The sequence below is a fragment of the Oreochromis aureus genome, linkage group 3 (assembly GCF_013358895.1).
Source record: "Oreochromis aureus strain Israel breed Guangdong linkage group 3, ZZ_aureus, whole genome shotgun sequence".
NCBI classification, from domain to species: domain Eukaryota; kingdom Metazoa; phylum Chordata; class Actinopteri; order Cichliformes; family Cichlidae; genus Oreochromis; species Oreochromis aureus.
The window spans coordinates 116,592,931-116,614,061 of NC_052944.1; the positions used below are offsets into that span (position 1 = coordinate 116,592,931).

Genomic DNA, 21,131 nt, shown 5'->3' on the forward strand with positions numbered 1-21,131 from the left:
CCCAATAAGCGCAAAAATAGAGGACTTGAACCTCTAGCAATTTTGGAAATTCCCCAGTTTTCCCCGGCTTGTCGTGCCGTACTATCCCATTAGTCGCCGCTAGGTCAAGGATAAACGTCTTTATCCAGGAGGGAGCGTTACCTCCGAGAAAATGCGCTTCTTAACAGACGCCGCTGTCGTCCTAGAAAAATTTATAATAATTTGAAACAACAATCTACACCCGGATCAGGATTAAGATTGAGGCAGATCTCCCGTTGTGGACATAAGGGACTTGAACCCACGAACTGACCATCACACGTAGATCAAATGACCAACGGGGCTTCACCCCACACAATGACCAAATTCCCTATCATTCTAAGTTCACTTAGCAGTCCAACTGCCTTAACTCTCTTCATTCCTTTATTCTCATTAACTCAGTACTGTCACTTATAAACTTCCATTTCATTATCATTACTTCAACCTTCAACTTTTCACCAAAATCAAAGCAGACATCTACCAGTAGTTTCAGTGAGTAGACTTCAATTTTGTCATATCCAATTCTAGCACATTTTGGAAAATTCAACAGGTATGTGCCTTACCTTTGTTTAAGCCGGCTTGTCTCTCACTTCAGACCACTGACTTGTATCTGCCCATCCAATCACCACGGACCCTGGATCTCTCCATCTACACCAAAACTCCCTCTCTCTCACCCGGACGAAGACCCCCAAATGTTAAGGTTCAAAAATATATTGAGAGAGGGAATCTAAAAATAACACAGATCCAGGCGTGTGCAATTTAGACGGCATTTTAATGACACGTGTGAGTTCAACAACCCAATCAGTATTGAACTGTCTTGCCCAAATCAACACAAAGACTTTATAGATGTGAGAATTGTACCACCCCCTCTTCTGTTACTAGGCAGATTTAAACAAAGCATACGTCAGCCCAAACCACAATGACTCTTAACATAGTCTAAACAGAACATCTTCTTCGAGTCAACGCCAGGTGCTTCCTGTCAGCCCGCCTTCGTTGTCGCTTATCTTCTGGGACATCTGTTGCACTTCCTGTAAGCATCTAACAATCTGCCGACAGAACTTGCACTTACAGCAAAAGTACATCTTAACTTTTCACCTACTCAAGTCAATCTACTATGGTGTGTACGTGTGTGCGTGAGTGTGTGTGTGCCTGCTGTGTAGGCTATGTCTCGTCTGTCTGTGCGCAGATGCTCTCTGAACCTTAGTTGACCTTAACTCAAGCAACCAGGCTCAAGCCATCTTGTGTGTAATGATCTTAACTTCTCTTTAACTTTGCAGTTAAACTCTGGTTTCAGTTTCACTTCTGCAAAAGCATGCAACTTCAAAAGCCTATAACTTCCTGTCAGCCTGCAGTCCCATATATTTGAACATCTGAGTGCCTCTGAATGCAACATCACTATTAACATGAAATGGTAATGATGATTATAAAAATAGCAGCAAATAATAGCAGGAAAATATTTCTCCTCTCAATAACATATAACAGTCTTATTGCACATGTGTGGATTTGATCAGCTGCAGAAGTCTTTGTTGTGGAGTCTGACAGCAGTGGGGAGGAAAGACCTGCGAAATCTCTCCGTCCCACACCGTGGGTGCCGCAGTCACTGAAGGAGCTGCTCAGTGCTGTCAGAGTCTCTTGCATGGGGTGGGAGATGTTGTCCAACAGGGATGACAGCTTAGCCGCCATTCTCCTGTCACTCACCACCTCCACTGGGTTCATGATGCTACATTGCCGGTACTCCCTCTGTGACCAGGTTAGTACGGTGGCCCTGAAGTGCAAACCACAAAAACAAATCACAAAACGCACAACAAATTGAAAAGCGCAAGAACAAATTGAAAAGCGCAACAACAAATTGAAAAGCGCAAAAACAAATCACTTAATGCAAAAACAAATTGAAAAGCGCTACAACAAATCACTTAACGCAAAAACAAATTGAAAAGCTCAAAAACAAATAGAAAAGCGCAACAACAAAAACCAAACCGGAAGAGGTAGGTACCAATGCTGCAACAACAGGCATCACTGATTGGATGATGGATCCAGTAGCCTTTTGAACCGGAAGTTGTTCTGCTGAACGTGGTTATGAGAAAGAGCAGTCAACATGTTTTGTCCAAGTTGTGGAAAAAAGTTGGTAGAGCAGTCACCAAACCTTTGCAGCGGCTGTGGCAAAAGACTTCAAGACTCTATCACAGACCCTCTACAACCATCCAGTGAGTTAAAATCAAATTCAAAGGCTTCTATTGCTCATGGACATATGAGCTTACTGACGCTAGCACTTTTGTCGCTAGCACTTTTGTCGCTAATAGCTGTTAATTGAAAGGTTTTAGGGTTTTAGGTAACGCAATTCTTTTATTAGTAATGGAATAATTTAACTAACTACAGTTTCCATCGTTTTGACGCTGTTACCAATACAGAATGTTAAATGATGTGCATTACTACGAATTGACGGTGTTCCGTCAGATAGTGTTTCACCGTCACGATCTGTTTCCCCTGCTTCTCCGCGTTGCTCACGCGGCAAAAATCGCGTGTCCTCGCTACAAGCTCGCTCCCGAACTGTACTCGCAGCTCTCTGCTCGTACACATGGGAGCAACGGCACCCGTGGAAAGTCAAAATTCCTGTTTTTGCGCAGCATTTCGCCACTATTACCTCTGCTACGGTCCTCAGTCCTCAATCCAAAATAAGGGGTGGTGGATCGATAGTATTGTGTACATGACGACAGGCAGACAGATTTAACAATAAACAAATAATAATGATGCCAAGCATTTAAAAAAACCATTTTGTAGAATACAATAATCTGTTTATTTCTTTGCAAAAAAAGGGGAAAATAAAGTGGAGTTAAAAGTAGCACCGATGTTCATTCACACGAGAAAATATTAAAGCATAATTAAGAAACATGTATGAATATTGGGGGAGGGGCAAAGCACTGTGCAGTTAATCAAAATAAAATGGCATGATCTGATTACAATGTACAAATTACTAGAGAGAAACATTCTCTCTATAATATTCTGGGGAAACACTGGCTCCTTGATAGGTGTCTTAACACCTGTCACATACTGTTCCCCCTGTAATAATCAGGGGAAACGCTATATGACATGTGTTTTAACACCCGTCACATAGGGGAAACAGATCGTGACGGGAAACACAATCTGACGGAACAACTGAATAAATTACCACTCCATAAGTGCTAACTAGGCTAGCTATTTAAGAGTATTTCAGTTTGCAACTCAGTAACATTTTGTGAAACCACTAATTATATGTAAAATAACGTTCGCAGCACTGATAATCACCACTGCGTGTTTGTAGATTTAAACTCACAAGTAGGCATTTATATTATATTATATTGTATTATTTCGGATTTAATCAAGCCCGCTCATTAGGCTAAATGAGCCAGGTAAATTAAAATCCCTTTTCCCACTATATCCGTAACTCAATAGTGTATCTCCTATAGATGTTACTAGCATCCTCGGGAGCTATTTTTATCAATGAAAATTATTCAGTGTTGTCTCAATCAGCATACTGTGTGAAATATTATATTTTGCCTGTGTGTACAGTATGTGTATGTAACATTTTCTTTTGTTTCCTTTAGCATCGCAGAACAAGCCCAACCTGCCCGACTCCAACTTACAGCACCTTTATGGAGTACAGGAAAAAGAAAAATGAGGAGAGGCAAAAACTTTCTAGTGGTAGAATGGGATTAAAGAAGACTGCAAAATCAAAAGTTCAGGTAGTTTGTTATAAGCTGATGTTAACTGGTTAATTACGTTCCATTATTATTCCTTAGGGGTGTTGTGTAAGTTTGATAAGATAAGATAAGATAAGATAAGATAACCTTTATTAGTCCCACACGTGGGAAATTTGTTTTGTCACAGCAGGAAGGGGACAGTGCAAAAGTTATGAAGGAAAAATTAGAATAAGATAAAATAAGAATAAATACAGTACACAACTGTACAGAATAGAATAAAATAAAATACTATATACAGTAGAATAAAATAGAATAAAATATACAATAAGATAAAAATAGAATACAAATGCTATATACAACTGAGTAAAAATACAACGATGCCAGAAAGGATTATTGCACATTAGTGTTATTGCACATGTGTTGATGTAGAAAAGCTACAAACAAAATACAATAAAGAATTTGGCAGCTGCTGATTATGCAGGTTGTCCCAAAGAAAGCGGTCTGGAATTTTTATTGCAGGTGCTAAAAGTCTGCCTGCTTAGCACATTTTGTGTCTTACTACATTCCTCATGATGCACCTCAGTATTGTAGTTCTTGTTGTGAGCGTGTTTGGTTTGTTTCAAGTGCTGCACAGCAGATAGGTGAGGTGGCTGTGTAACGTGTTCACTTTTGTGAATCAATAATGTGTGTGCTTACCATGTAAGTACTGCAATATAAGAAGGATGTTGGTGTGACTTTTATTGTGTTATTTGCTATTGGGTTTATTACTACGAAGCTAGTTCTAACTGTTCATATGTAAATGTGTATATTATAGGTTATTGTTTGCATAATGCAGCTTTGATTAATCTTAGCTTCTCATCATCCCTGTGTTTTTCCTTGCAGATAAATATTGGCTTGATGTCCATTAAGAAAGATGGTTTGAGGCCATATCGTGGAAAAAATATTGCGTTAAGAATTGACCCTGACAGCTCTGCCACAAGTCTCCTCAGTGAAGCTGTTAAAAAAATGAGGGACTTTAACAAAGACTTGAGAGATGGACCATTCCTCCTCTTGTATCCTGATGGCACAGAGGTGATTAATATCCCTGGGACCAATAGTCCATTTACTCTTGGGGCTTATAAGGCTGAAATTGGCAAGCCTTATCAAAGGATTACGCTTTTCATCTGTATAAAAAGCGACTTTGAAGAAGGTAGGTTGGCAGTGTTTTTTGTGGATTTAAACATACATTGTATTATTTTTAACAGTTGTAAAGTTTTAAATAGGAATTTCATTTTGCTACCATTAAGCACCCAAGTCAATATTATACATAAATTATTGGGGTGAGGAAGTTTAGTTTTTCTTTTTCAACCTGGATCTAATTTTTAATATACATTTACTCACCCAGGCAAGTTTGGAGCCACTTTTAGTCCTTTGGGCAAAGTTTATATCCATTTGCAAACAGCGTATATCTATATAATTGGAGCTCATAGTGCAACTGAAGTGCAGCCTCTAAAAATGCATTATCTGCATAACGTAATGCCTGCCAAAAATAAGGTCTAGACGGCATTAACAAAAACAAACTTACAGTTTTATCTACTTCCAAGAAACATTAAATCCGGAAATTTTTGTACCTGAGTCAGATTTCATCTATGCTCTCTATTATTTTGCATTCATCCATTATTAACTTTGGAGATTTGTAGTTTTCAAAACCCATGAAAATCCATCTTGTGCGGCTCCAAATAAACTGTCTGCCTAGACTCCAATGTTGGTGTGGACCAATCGTTTGTTAGCATTGTGCTTCTGGGTGGGCACATTGGTGGGTCTTCAGGTATGACAATAGCAGCATGTGCCTAAGCAAAACAAACATGGCTGTGCTGGTGGGCGCTTGCTTGTAGAAGCCGCTATTAAATCTGTTTTAAGACAACCAGAGACAATTTGTTTTTGAAAAATGAGCAAAGGTAAGATATTTGTGCATTTTCTGATGTTAACAATTTGTGTGCTTTTCTCCTGACTGGGTTTAGCAAATTATTTACTGTGATTGGCAAAAGACAAATCGTGGTAGGCAGGCATTTGCTGGCGCATCCCACAATCAGCTCAAAATAACATGCCAGATGGCCCCTCCCTTTTCAGACACTTTTTTATTGTAGCAGTTGCAGATCTATGTGTATCCCCGACTCGACACAGGGCAGTGCTAAACATAGAGCTGCCACATGCCAGGTTATATTAGGTTATATTGAGTGAGTCTTAATTTATAACTTAGTAACAATTCAGTAGACTTACTTTGTTTTCCTGTTTTGTAGCTGCTGAAATGTCTGACTCTGACTCAGAGGTTGTTGTTAGACGTCCCACTGAGTTTGAGCTTGCTGATACACTGGTAAGTAGAATTCAAAACACATTTCATTGATCTTTTAATTTTATTAATCCTTTTCCCTACTATTTTAACTTAGCTCATTAATACTCTCTATTTGAATGTCCGTGTTTATTTCAGCCATGGGAACCACAGGATGAAAGCAGTCCTTACCAAAAGTTGCAGAAAATGAGTAAGGGATATTTTCAGATCATTTTGTTTCTTTTACAGTATTTGCATACACTATTTATGATTGAGATGTACACTTATTCAGTTCTTGCATTGCTTGTTTGCTATTTAGATGTTTGTTTCGTTTTAAAGTGTCAACATATTTTTTTTATGGTCAAGAAAGTTAAATGCTTTTCTTTGTCCTTTAGGAAATTGTGCTGGGGATTGTGTTCAAACAGAATGAAGCACTACAGGTAATTAACTATTTTTATTACTTGTATAGCATTTTATCAAAGCCATAAGACCCAAAAGCTCTTCACACATTATTCAGTCTTTCACCCAAAAACACACATTCACATAATGGTGATGACAAGCTACATTGTAGCCACAGCTACACAGTGTGTGTGTATGAGAGAGAGAAGCGGTTTGGGGCTCGTAGGACCTGAGTAATGCACTGAGTAAAGCACTAAACAACTACAAGTCATTTAACATCTGCCCTGTAATATTAAAATACATTTAACTGTTTTTTTGTCATTCATTTTTATTCATTTTCAGGTTATAGATCTGGATGAACCAGGCAGCAGTAGTGAATGTGTCGCTGTTAAGAACTCATGCTACAGGTGTGTTGCGTCTCATGAGTCCATGAGTTTCCACAACATAATAGACATGATATACATTTTATGAATGTATTTTAAACCTTTACATTTCACTCTTGACAGAAATGTCGAATTTTATATTTTTGCAAAACTGGAACTATGTGCTTAGTCATTATTGTTATTGCATATATACTGTATACATAATGTTTTTGCTCCACAGAAACTACACAGAGTTGTTCGAACCAATTGTGATTGAGGATGAGGATGTTGCACCTTGTAAAACCAAAGATCTGCCCCGGAAGAACCTGAGTTAATAATTTATGCATTTATATCAAATTAACTTCCATTTGGTTCTGTATATAATAATTTCATGCAAAATATGATCATTGGGTAATGATGTGTATATACAATTTGTTTTTAATATGTTTATTTTTCTTTTAGAGACACAGACGTGCAGGCACATGAAATTATTGCTGATTTGGCGCTGGCAATTGACCACAAGAAAGTCAGTAGATTCAATATATCGAGGTCGGATGTATGGGATGGAGCTATTCGAGGATTTCGACGAGACACGTACTCTGACAACAACGACTTGTTTATCAAGTTTAATGATGATGCTGGCTGCTTTGAAGAAGGTTTGGATATGGGTGGCCCAAGGCGTGAATTCCTGGCGCTTCTTATGAGCCATCTGAGAAATCGCCCCATCTTTGATGGACCTCCTGATCATCGTTATCTTGTATATCACTCAAGAGGTGGATCCTCTTATGTATTTTCGCTTTTAACTTATTTATCATTAACACATATTAGATTGAGATCTACCTTTGAAAATGTTGTGCCCTGTATAACAGCTGCCATGGAAGATAAGTATTTCTTAGCAGGAAAGATGATAGCTGTATCTATTGTAAATGGAGGACCACCACCACATTTCCTCTCAAAGAACCTGGTCAACCGCATGATAGGAGATCCATTTTTCAGCGCCACTATAGAAGATGTAAAAGATGAGGAGATGGGAAAAGTACTGCACCAGGTACAACATGACCTTGGTTGGTTGGAAAGGATTTTTTTTTTTACATACAGGTCCAGTATTTTAAAAATAATCCACCTGGATTAATCCTGATGGATTGGATTTTTTCTAAATTGGATCTGGTTTGGGGTATTTAAAAGCAGATTTTATCTTGAAGATTCAAATCCGAATTTACAAATACAATCCTTTGCTATTAGTAGAATATTACTTCCTGGTGTGGATTTCAAAAACATAGACCCAAATCTGGATTATTTTGATCCTTTAAAGCAGGGTTAAAATGATTCCACCTCAAAAAGGTGGATTTTAGATTGATCTGGTGTTCTAGGAATATGAATTTCAGGATGAATTGTTGTTACTGACATATTTTACCAAAACCTCAGAAAAAACTGCATTATATTGAGTAAATATCATAGGTTACTGTTTAAAATCTAATTTCCAGTTTTAAAATGAAATGCAAAAGGGCCACATGTAGTAACCTTGTTCAAATGGTGGCTTCAATCATTTCTTCCATTCTTAAGATTTAAATTTGTAAACCAAAGTTTCAACATTGTTTTGAAGAAATGTTCAGTTTCATCAATCTTTCACACACATCATAGCTGGACTGGCCATCGGGCATACCGGGCATTGCCGGTGGGCGCTGGCGATTTTTTTTTTTTATGGGCGATGGATTTATATTTTTTTTTTAGGAAGGGTAATGAAAGCTGTTGGATTGGCCAATTGGTCATGATCGACTCTGGGCTGGACCAATTACAGCCGAGGAGGCGGATGCACCCTTCCCTTGTTTAGCAATCTTATAGACGAACTAAAGAAAATGGAGAACAAAAAAGGAAAGGAGGTGTTTATGAAAATATCACTAAATCTGCCATTTATTAATTTTAATATTAATTAATGATCATGTCTCACCTCTAGTGTTCTTGGTCTTAATTTAAGGTTTCTACCATGTGTTGTAGATAGTTCAGGAGGTTAACTCGACCAAGCAGTCTTTTTGTTTCCGCTATGTACTGTTTAAAATCCAGAATAGGGAGGATGGTGTAGGTTTAAGTTTATTAGATTGATACATATATACCAACAAGGCAGTGTACATCAAAGCAGCTGTTTTCATGCAAAGGCTTTATGGTTTTTCCTATAGCGATTGACAGATCACGTGACTTTCGCGCATTGCATGCTGGTAACTCGTGGCAAAACAAGTACCACATCAAACGCAAGCATTTGCATCACCGCAAAACGTTCATTCTCCGGTTCCAATACCTTCTTGGTTTTTCTTTGCCGCACAAAAAAGGAATGTACAAAACGAAGGAGAATAATGCCGGACCGTACAAAGACAGACTCGACGAAAAGGCAAAGAAAAGATACGAGGAGAAAATCAAAGGAGTGAGAGGGTCAGACCCTTACGAGCACACAGAGTGGACAAAAGACGTTAGCGTGCTGCCCAACTTTCACCACGCTCAGATTTATAATTATACGGTTCTTGGAGTGAGTGCATACACTCATGAAGTTTAGTAACTTCAGGTCACTGCAACAAGCCCAGGTACAGTTTACCGACAGATGGGTACAGGACCTTGAAATGCACCGTGTAGAACGAAAGACCATCGTACAAACAAAGGTAAGTTTACCAGTCTCACAAATCCTCGTCATAAATACACATTCGTTAACCGTTTATTAATATAACCTTTGAGCTCAACGGTAATTAATTAGTAGTGGAAATAATTTCTGGTAGGCATTACAGAAATGTAGCAGTGACAATAATATTGTTTGCTGTAATCGCACTGGACAATTAGTGATACAAAACAACTGTTTTATCCTGTGAATAAAAGTATATGTTTTTGTCAATGTACCATGGTAATAACAGAAGCGAAACGCAATATTGTATCAGGACAATTCACTGTTTATGCACAATAAACAAAGGAGCATAGCGCGACAATTTCTGTTTAGCGCCAGACTTGCTTGTAACCTATATCACCAATTATGTTATGAAAAGTGACGTATTAACTACTACAAAACACTGACCTTTGTGGGAATGCTTGGAGCAGACTAACATGTGAGAGTGTTCTGAGACGTTATATTTGGTATATCCAGACCATCCGTTGGCTCTTACTTCGGAAACATGGCTTAAAAAAATTCTCTTCAACGACGTAAAAAAAAAAAAACGATCTCTTTACCCGTCGGCTTCCCGTGGCTGTCATGCGACCGGCTATTGCAGTTAATAATACAACAGCTTCTTGCCATTTTTTGGGTTTCTTTTTATCGCTGTGTAACTGAGTTCAATTGAAAGCCTGCGTGCGCTAGTACTTCTTGCCACGAGTTCCCAGAATCCTTTGCGGTTTTACCCTGAATGACGTCACATTTTCAATCTCTATCCTGGTGGCCCGGTCTCTAGTCAAAATGCCGGGCGATTTTTTTGTCCCAGTCCAGCCCTGACACACATTAAGAGTAATTGATGATATGAAAAAAATCAAATTTTAAATAAATAACATGCAGATTTTGTAGATACTAAATGCAAATGCAAAGAGGATCAGGATCATTTCTATCTAATCCTGCAATGTTTGAAATACTGGGTTATCAATCTCAGGTTTGTGGATTTGAATCCAAGGATTTGGATAATTATTACATTATTAAGATCTTTTGTATCCTTCGTTTCTATTCACACTAACAATAGTTTTAAAAGATAGTATTTACGAAGTTCATTATTTCTCAGGTGAACCTTTTTGTAGAATTTCTTCTAGTCCGAGAAAGGTCTGTGATGTTAATTTACATTGGTAGTTTTGGCTGCTCTTTCAAAATAGGTGGAAAAAGGATACGCATGTGTATGTCTGTGTGCATTTACATATATTCTATATTTTATATATTTTTCTTTTTGCTCTGAATTAAAAAAAATTCCCATTTATAGGTTCTAGAAGCAGAATCAGATGAAGTTTTGCAAAATTTAATTTTGCAAAACAGTACTATCTTCCAAACTGCTGGATGCCTCAGAAGTGTTAAAACTTGTGAAAAGCAAGGTTTCGTGGAGGAGTATCTCAAATGGTACATCATTGAGAAAAATGAAAGTGCCATTCAAAGGTAATTAGTGACTTGTCTGACATGTATTATTCAAAATATAATTCATGTAAAAATAATGCTAAATTCTAATCATATTACTCATTGTGAACAAACATACAGAGTATCTGAGTCATAAATCTGCTTTTTCTAATATTTTTCAAATATTGAAATTGTATATAAATTACCATTTTGTAAAAAAAACTGTCAAAGTACTTTTTACTGGTTTTGCTTTCATAGTAGTAAAACATAGTTCAGATGTAGCATGAATCATTGAAACATGAAACATTTATATCAAAGTCACTGATCTGCTTGAAAACATCTTCACACACCCTTTTTGCTGCTGAAAGAAGAAAGAGTCCTCTTTGTTGTGGTGGTTTTAGAATTCACATTGTCACAGAACAAAATATTCTGTGAGCCTTCAAAAATCAATAAAAATGCTGAATATCTCTGATACTGAGGGGGTATGAAATCGGCACAGTTTATCCAATTTTATTTTTTATTTATTGCATGCTCAGAAATGTTTGTCATATTGTATGTTTGCATAAACCACCACAGCAATTTCCTAATGTTGTAACTCTTCATACATTTGGTGGAAATTTTTCCAAGTCTAATTTAATATGCATTATAAACATATATTTACAACAGGTTTTCTTTTTAAAATGTTGACAATTTTATATATAGTTATGTATATTTTCTACACACTATTGATTGTTAAGACCACAGATAGTCAGTCATAGTACATGTTTATTTTTCAGTTATTTATAGACATGATCCCTTTTTTGATACTTTTAGTGTCACAACAAAAATGTTCAAATCCAGATGAACTCTTTGTTATAGCTTCTTAAAGGACAATGTATTGACACTTTTTATTTTTAATTTGTCTTAATACTTTTGACTAAAGTTCTATCTATGGGCAATTACCGGTACACACATTGCTGCAAACTGTGCAATAATTCATTTTTATGCTTTAAACCAATTAAAACAGGTTGTTTATTCTTAACAGATTTAAAGATGGACTGGACAGTCTTCATTTTTTCACTGCAGTCCAGCAGTATCCAAGTGTTCTGGCCCCATTGTTATACCTGACTTACAAGACCCTGACTGCATCAGATCTGGAGAATATATTCAGACCAAGTATCAGCCCAGCAGGAAGCAACAGGCGGCAGAAGGAAGCGCTAACACTTGGCTTTTGGGCAGATTATCTGCTTGATTGTGAAGGTTTTAATGAATGCTTTTTTCTTTGCTTTTAAAATTTTATTGATTAGAAATTGTTTTATTAAAGGAGAAATAAGGTGATTCCCTGGAATGCATAGTCAAAAATGAACTACAGTGTTTACTTTCTTCTTTCAGAGAAAGTGACAGCTGTGTCACTGGAAGAATTATTAATGTATGCAAAAACGCTTGACTGCACTTCCACCAGCTGGGATGACACCACCTCCATGCCTAAAGTTTTCGAGTGATTCACCTTTTCATGTTGCCAACACCTGTGCAAATGCACTGAAGCTACCACTCTCTGAATCATACAGAATCTTTAAGGCAAATATGGACTTTGGAATACAAAATTCCCTGGATTTGGAAATTTTTAAATCACACGTCTTAAGTGTCATGACAGTTATTAATGTTCACTGAGTGATTTAAATAAATTGTTACAGAAGATTTCATTGACTCGGTATCTCAGGGATTTTTAAATTATTTTTTGAGAGGTCACCCATTATTGAAACTCTGCTGCTCTTGGCACATTTGAAAGTTTAAATTGTGGTTCAACATTGAGTGTTTTAATTCTAATCAGTTGCTGTATATCAAATGATATTAACAATATAAGTTTCACTTTAGCAAGAGGAACATACACTAAAAACAGGAGTTCAGTAGTTAGTGTCTAAAATCCAGCTACATTCTTCAGGGCTAGATACAGTTCTGTGGCTGACTCCCAGTCTTGTGGCTGCTCCAGTCTGTTTTGTTGTACAGTGTGGTGTAGATATTCCTCAATGTTTGGGTCACCACACAATTCAATAGCTTGCCTCCCCTCGGGAAATACATCCAGTTCTCTCTCCTCAACAGCAAATCCACAGTCCCTTGAACCATATCTGCAAAAGGAAATTGAATTAAGGTTTTTATGGTTTAAAATGCCAAATTCGTTTGTTTACAATATATAACTGTATGGTAGCATTGACTGTTCATAAAAAATATAATGCTATCATAATTAGTTGTGTAATTAAAACTGTCATCCAGCAAAATTGTTGTAGAGCAATTTAATATTCAACATAACGTTTTATTTTTGAACAAGTGTAGATTGGAAAACTGAAGGTTACGGTTATTTAATTTTGTAGGACAAAGCAATAAATAAATGTAGCTGTTTTTTGCTACAAAGTGTAGAAATCTGACAGTTTTCTTCCTTTTACCTGAAACTGCAAAGTTCATTAAAATTTTTAATATGCTGCAATCATCTCTTAATATTGTTTTTTTTCAGATAGCACAAAATTACACTTCAACTAACACTTCAAAACAGATGATAATGATTGTAATACAAGGGTGAGTGCATGCTTCTAAGATAAATTACGATTGCAAGGCAAGTATGATCAGATTAGTAGACCAATAGACAAAATAATTGTGACGGTCAACTTATGCTTTCACACTAAATTTTTTTTAATGCAAAAGCTTAATTTATTCAGTGAAGATGTGAATTACCTGTGAGGCAAGAGATAGAGCTCATTTGGAATTCCCCCAGGACATGATGCAAGTCTGCTTGGACGGATCCTGTGTTTGTTCCAGAGATCTTTGCATTCATCCAGGTCTTTCTGTAGTACATTGATGAAGCAGAATCTCAACAAGCATTGGTGTTCGTGGCTTCCATTAAAGTTTCCAGAATCTCTTAGGTCTCCAAACAGGTCCATCCAAAACTGAGACCTGGGAATACATTAAGAAAACATCTTTGTTATTTTATAGTGGTTTAGGAAAGGTCCTTCCTATTCTAATTCGATCCATGCCAGAAATGACTCAAAATGATGCATATTTCTATTCAATAGAATTGACACCTGTGGTAGCCAATGGAAACGACTAATTTTTACCACATAATTAATTATGGTAATTAATTAGCCGACTTGATTTTGGTTTTAAAATAAATGGGTTCAACAAATCGTTTTAAACAAATGTTTTCAAAAATTTATAAAAACCACTGCTTATCAGTTTCCACTCTACCAGGCACACTGTACCCACCTTCCTCTTCTAATAAAAGACCACCATGACTTGATGCGTTGATTCCCTGTTGACGATCCGTAATTGTGGCTTAAGGAACCGGCGTAATGATCCGCATGCGCGTGACGGAGGGTACACTGAATAGCAGCCATTGTCCCATTCTCTGTCCCGAGGTCTGTTCGTAATCTCATTGGTATAACACCAAGACTCTTGACACAGTTTATAAAATTATGAGCAACGACGGCTGGATTGTTGTTTGATGCTCCACACACAAGCCACATCATTCTTCTTGAAAACCCATCAATACATCCTGACAGGGCAAAGCCAAAGGGTTTCAGTTTGTCATAACCATCTACATGCCATATGTAGTTGGGTACCATGGAGTGATACGTGCATCTTGTAAACCTCCTGCGAGTTCTAGAAACGATTCCTTGAGGATTCAGCTGTCTTAGCAACACCATAACTACACTACGTTTAACATGTAGCTTGTGTTTTTGTTTGAGAACTTGCCACATGGTCCGATAGCCAAACAATTGTCCTGGTCCTCGAAGCTCATTTAAAATGGCACGCCTCACCTCAGGTAGAGGAGAGTAGTTGCCACGTCTATACAGTCCTGCTTCTTTTAAATGCGTCTTCAGTGTACGTAAAGTAATTGAAATTTCGTGGTTAGTCTTGAGCATATCCAGAATAACTTCGTATGTATGCCCTGAATCAAAATATTCCCGAATAGCGGAAGCAACGTGTGGATCACTCGTAACGTTCATGTTTGTAAAAATGCGTTCGGCAGAACAACTTCCGGTTCAAAAGGCTACCGGATCCATCATCCAATCAGTGATGCCTGTTGTTGCAGCATTGGTACCTACCTCTTCCGGTTTGGTTTTTGTTGTTGCGCTTTTCAATTTGTTTTTGCGCTTTTCAATTTGTTGTGCGTTTTGTGATTTGTTTTTACGTTTAGTGAATTTGTTTTTGCACTTTTCAATTTGTTTTTGCGTTTAGTGAATTTGTTTTCGCGCTTTTCAATTTGTTTTTGCGTTAAGTGATTTGTTTTTGCGCTTTTCAATTTGTTTTTGCGCTTTTCAATTTGTTGTGCGTTTTGTGATTTGTTTTTGCGCTTTTCAATTTGTTGTGCGTTTTGTGATTTGTTTTTGCATTAAGTGATTTGTTTTTGCGTTAAGTGATTTGTTGTTGCGCTTTTCAATTTGTTTTGCGCTTTTCAATTTGTTGTGCGTTTTGTGATTTGTTTTTGTGGTTTGCACTTCAGGGCCACCGTAGGTTAGCGACATGAGTTCATCCATCTTATTGGGCAAAGATCTTACGTTTCCAATGATTACAGAAGGAAGAGATGGTCGATAATGTCTCCTTCTCGGGCGATGGCGCTCCTTCCCAGCACGACACCCCTGTCTTTTCTTCCTCAGCAAGCTGGGAATGTCGAGTCTGTCCGCCGGCAGTTCCACTGCCGGACGCAGCGCTAACAGCTGATCCTTACTGTAAACAAAGGATCCCTGCTCTAGGTCCCCAGACACGGGTGAAAAAAGTAGAAAAAAACTAAGAAAAACGACAAGAACTAGCACAAAACGGTAGAACATGGTTGCAGAGTCCAATTACTAATACATTAGTTATAAAAATTACGAGAAGAAAAAAGATAAGAAAGAAAGAAACTGTCAGGTGGCATTAAAACAAATGAAAACAACGCAGCACTCACTCAGAGGTCAGAGGTCATGTACAGTAACCGCACTGACACCAAGAGGAGAAAAACAGCTGGCAGCAAAGGCAGGGAGGTGACCTCTCCAGCTAAACAGAAGAGGAATATGAAGATATTGAAGGTCACAGTTTGAATCAGTCATATTTCATTCAATACAGTGGTGTGCTGACAGATCCAGGATGAGTCCAAATCATCAGCATTTGATCCACGTATGGATTGAAGTGTATTTGTGAAAATGTTGGACTGTTCCTTTATCAGTGTGTAACAGTATGTGTATGAGAGCCATGTAAGGGCCATGTGTACATGCTGAAAGAGATGGTGCTGGTCTGACCCCTCCACCTTTCAGGGTGGAGCCTGCTATAGTCCAATGGTTGAGACCAGGTCTGAGGAAGTGTAAGTGTGTTTTCAATGGGATTCATGAAAACAAAGCAGCACACATTCAACCATCTTCATCATTCACATCTCTGATGTCAGGAGTCATCATCAAAGTGTCAATCAATGAACACATGATGGATCAATAACTGCAGCATAAAATTCAAAGCTGCAGACCCTGAATTGGGATACAGCGTATAAGTACACAACACGAACGTAGCTCAGAATGCCGGATACGCTCGGCCTCGTTGGTCCAGCTGTGAGTCCGTTACCGTGAACTATGAAGCGGCAGATTTGTGTTGTTTGTCTAGAACTAAGCTGCACACAGCTGATGTTAGCCAGGAAAACATTACACACTGACTTCCAGTCTATAGATCCATTCAGTCTTTCTATCTTCACCTATACAGTAAAGACTGAGAGCAGAGATGAAACCAACGTCACTGCAACCCCCCCTGGCTTCTGCTCCGCGGCTGCTGAGTGACCCCTCATCTGGGGCTCTCCTCAGCTCTTTCTGGGATAGTGGCGCGGCTGCCCCTCTGTTGGTCTTCCTTGGTCTCTTGTGTTCTGAGGGCCTCTGGATGTCTGGAGTTTTGATCTCCTCCATACCTGCTTCATGCCCTGGAGGACGGGGCTGTGGCCCCCCCACACCCTCTAGCAGATCAGTACATGAAGGAACCTTTTAAATACAAGCGTGTTCATGTTCACAGGTGTGCACACGGGTGCTCACACACACAAACTACATCCTTTTTGGCTCCTACCTCAAAGCACACTGTGCGCTGTCGATCTTACGTGCTGCACAATAACGTTTAATATTTAGTATTTACTGTTATATTCCCATAGATCATCATGATGTTGTTTATTATATTGCTCTCTTTTTTCTTCTGCTTGTTTTCTCTTTTTTCTTTCTCAACAGGTGATCCAGGTGATCGATATATGTATTTTTTGTCTGCTTATTTTGTTGTTTTTTGCCCTTTATCCCTGTCCCTCTTCTCCGCTGTTTTTCTTTCCCTGTTTCTTTCTCCCCTTTCTTTCCCCCAGTCAAGTCTGTCCCATATTTAGCAAAGTGAAAATAAAATAAAATAAACAATAAAAGGTGAATCAAATAGACCATTACAGCAAGGCTGGGATGGTCCATTTGGTAAAGTAAATCCGTTGGGCATCTTTCTTCGCCTTTAGACAATAATTCTGATGGCAAAAGAGCCAAACGGGACAGGCAAAAAAAAAAAAAAGAAGATTACTTCCAGTCTGAGTTATTGTCACAATACTGACAACTCAATGAAGACAAACTGGAAAGTAGAAAATCATTCATTTACAATATTTATTCTATTCCATCAAGATAGAACAATAAATGTTAAATTGTTAAATAAACATTAAATTGTGAGATCTTTTGCCGTGGTAATTCAAATTTAAATATGTAAAGAAGATAGGAAACACCATTAGTAGTGTCAAAAAACAATCAAATAATGTTTTAAATATTAAAAAACAACAACAACAAAGAAATAACAATGTTGTCTCTAAAACTGCACCAAAGAGTAAAACAGTGAAATCCATATTATTAAACATTATCTGTCTCTCTTCTAAGTCATGTGAGTACATGAATTAATAACTGACCAAGAAATCTATTTACTCTGCCTTACAGAAACCTGGTTACAGCAGGTTGATTGTTAGTTTGAATGAATCAACACTCCCAACTTATTTAATCGAGGTGGGTGTCTTAGCTTATCCACCCTAGCTGGAAAACTGAAAAACAGTCTTATTTGTTATCATCCAACACGTTCTCACTCGTCAAATGTGTGACGCATGGTCAGGCTCCCTCTGCTTCACTTATCGACGCGCAGGGTACCCCCCTCGCATCGAGAATTGACGTGCAGGGTCCTCCTATTGAATACTATAGCGCACCCTAAACGTTGTTTATTGACGACAAGAGATTGCCGCGGAAGAGCCTGTTGTCCGTATATTTATATGCTGTATTTCCGAAATCACATTGTAGTGACGTGTACTGAACACAATATATTATATAATGTAAACAACTACCTGAGAAACATCAGATACAGCAGATAAATTAATTATAGGCCATTACTTTTGTATCGTTTATTGCATTTATGGAGGGAGAGGTGTATGCTGGGTAATGGCACAGCTAGCGACCGGGTGACTTTATTCACCCGCTTCGGATGTTATCAGTCCATACAATGGGCGTTATTAGCAGAAATCAGTCCCATAGATATGGGCCATCCACCTGCTAGATTGTTCAGAAGGTTGTTATCATCCATCCAGATGGAGGATCACTAACAGAAGCGTGGAAGACTCCAGAATCCACTCTGGCTGGAATCCGGTGGATACAGCAGTGTTACAGGTAAGGCCATTTAACCGGACGGCATTTATAGAATGACTATTAAAAGTCAGTGAGTGTCAATAATGTTAATGTGGTTATGTTAGTAATACACCGAGTGCTAATATAACAGCTTTAAGATGCATTTGTAGATATTATTACGTTTTACCGTCTTTATGGTGCTAGCTTAAAGTTACGGTGTAAACGTTAGCTTATATTGTAGTAAAGCTGTTACTGTTTAAACGATGTTAGCACAGAAATATTAGCTTCTGTCATGACTGATGAAGTTACTAGTTAATAAAGTTTCCAGTAAAGTGATTAATCGCAGCCACAGATTGACAGTAAATATCTCGATTAGCTTCAATGTATCTGTAATAAATATGTGCAAGTTTCAGTGCTTCGTTTAAACTGTATGATACTTATACTGACCCAGGGTCAGTGTAAAATACAATTATGGCTGTGTGAACAAAGCCTGGCTCCTTTAATCCTGCATGACAAACCTCAGGATGCAGGTTCTTATGACTCTTTCCTGCTGGCACACCTGTCACACCTGAGAGTCAGCTAGAAACTTACAGTGACCTGGACATCATGCAAAGACTGCCAGACTCTGTAATACTGTAAATGATCAGTGACTCAGGTTAACACTAAACTTTAAACAGTCCCTCTGTGTCTCTGTGTGTGCTGAACATTTAGGATTGAGTCAGGCTGCATTGACTGTGGGACTTTAATGTGTTAAAAGCAGGTTGAAGACGGCTCAGAAACATTTGAAGATTAAAATTTAGCATTATGGCTGCTCGTGGTGTGTAAAGCCTCTACTCAGCTGTATTTTTGTTACTAATTTATGTTTGTTGTTGTTTAACACAGATTTCAGAAGAGCAAAGATGAGCACTGTTGCTTAATCCTTAATAGTTTAAGTGGATTGGAAATAAAAAAATTCCAGATTTTTCTTCCACAGAAGTTTCATTCGTCAGTGTGAAGAGGGAGCTGCAGTGAGGACACAGCCTGGTCACTGAGGTCAGAGGTCAGAATCTGAAACAGCTCAGGTTTATATTCTAGGGTTTATAAAAAAAATCGAAATGTATTTATAAAGAAGTCTTTAAATAATATTTTAATTAATAGTCATAATTATGATTATTATTAGAAATATCAAACATTTAAGTGGATTTTCTGTCACACGTATTGTCTTAGCCCTGCGATAACTGGCAGCCTGTCTTTGTCCTGTATCAGCTGGGATAGGCTTCACCCTCCCGCGACCTTGAATTGGATACATTGTATTCCAATTATGTAATCTGATCATTTACAAACTCAAGGTATCCAATCAAAATGTAAGTAATAATGATAAAAATGGGAAAGCAGAAATAAGTGTGACATGAATGTAAATGTGTTAGCTGACATAGAGGACAGCTACATGTAGTCTGAAAAACCTTTGTTGTCAAGTTTGCAGGTCTATCACGAGACATTCTAAGTCTCTAACTCAGTGAAGCATTATTGGTCCCGTCTGTTTGGATAAATATAGTAAGTTGATGTTTGTCCATTTATTGACACATTTTCTTAAGTGCTTATCCAGTTCAGGATCACAGTGGAGCTGCAGCTGGATATGTTCAGTAAAGAAACCTTACAAAAGTTAACAATATACCTGCATCTCTGTACGTTGTTGTCCACAGGATGAGAAAATCGAACTGGAAGACTGTGGAACATGTTAATAAATGTTTGTGTGTTTATGCCTGTGTCTTTCACAGGAGGCGCTGAAAGGTTTCCCTAATAGTTCCTGGTGAATCAAAGCAGGACCATAAAGGTTGCTGGACTGCATGATGGCCTTACCCCTGAGCAGTCATCCTGTTAAAGGAGGAACCAGTTAGAAGCTGTTTTCAAAGTAGCTGAGCAGATTTCATCTCAAGTAAACGATTAACTGTTTGTTTGTTTGTTCTGCCACTTAAAGAGCATTTAAGGACGTCTTTTGAGTGTCCAGTTGAATTAATTCTACTGGCTCTCATGGTCATTTGTGATTATGGACATATTTTTCATGTTCATCCAGCTATTTAGTAAATTCTATCTATTTAGTAATATCTGTCAGCTATAAAATATAATATAAATATAAAAATATCTAAATATCTCCTGCCCTTTATATTTTAATGATGTAAGACCAGATCTCTGTTATTGTGTTATATTAGCATTCCTCACATATCAATGAGATGCTGTACAGTACAATCTTAGTGACACAGCAGAGGGATAACGACGGCTATTCAACATCGTTACACAACACATTCGAGCTGCATGATGCAGACAAAGTGACTAACTCATCTTTTTGTGGTTTATTGTCTTCAAACCAGCAGACAAAGCTGATGGCAGAAGATGTTTGGAGAAGAACTTCAGGCCGTGGACTGAAAAGGTATTTTTTTCTTGTTATCAAAAGACATTTGGAGTGACGGCTTCTACAACTGTGCTGATGTAAAGCTTACAGCCTAAGAAGTCACAGTGTTGATATTCAGCACAAAGAGAAAAGCTCACTAGTTTGAATTTATTTACAATCATAGTTTTTATAAATTCTGACTGTAAACAGCTTTTACATCTTTGATATTGTTTGACACTCGATATCTATATTTAATTTAAAGGTTTCTTTGTCCCAATGAGCCATTTACACTGACCAGTTCAGTTTAACTGTAACACATTCATTATTTAGATCCAACATTTCTA

General features: G+C 37.8%; 1 protein-coding gene and 1 long non-coding RNA gene across 2 annotated transcripts; both read left to right on the forward strand.

Moving 5' to 3' along the window:
- The first annotated feature begins 2,424 nt into the window (after positions 1-2,424).
- LOC120435115 (G2/M phase-specific E3 ubiquitin-protein ligase-like) lies at positions 2,425-12,302 on the forward strand. The gene is made up of 10 exons (XM_039604085.1): positions 2,425-2,584; positions 3,597-3,649; positions 4,575-4,881; positions 5,972-6,045; positions 6,160-6,211; positions 7,232-7,534; positions 7,631-7,809; positions 10,694-10,863; positions 11,846-12,060; positions 12,193-12,302. Exons 1-10 carry the CDS (start codon positions 2,425-2,427, stop codon positions 12,300-12,302), a joined length of 1,623 nt encoding a protein of 540 aa, XP_039460019.1.
- A 6,748-nt stretch (positions 12,303-19,050) lies between these two features.
- LOC120439034 lies at positions 19,051-20,826 on the forward strand. The gene is made up of 3 exons (XR_005612331.1): positions 19,051-19,458; positions 20,177-20,334; positions 20,768-20,826. It is a non-coding gene; the product is annotated as an uncharacterized LOC120439034 (long non-coding RNA).
- The last annotated feature ends 305 nt before the right edge of the window (positions 20,827-21,131 follow it).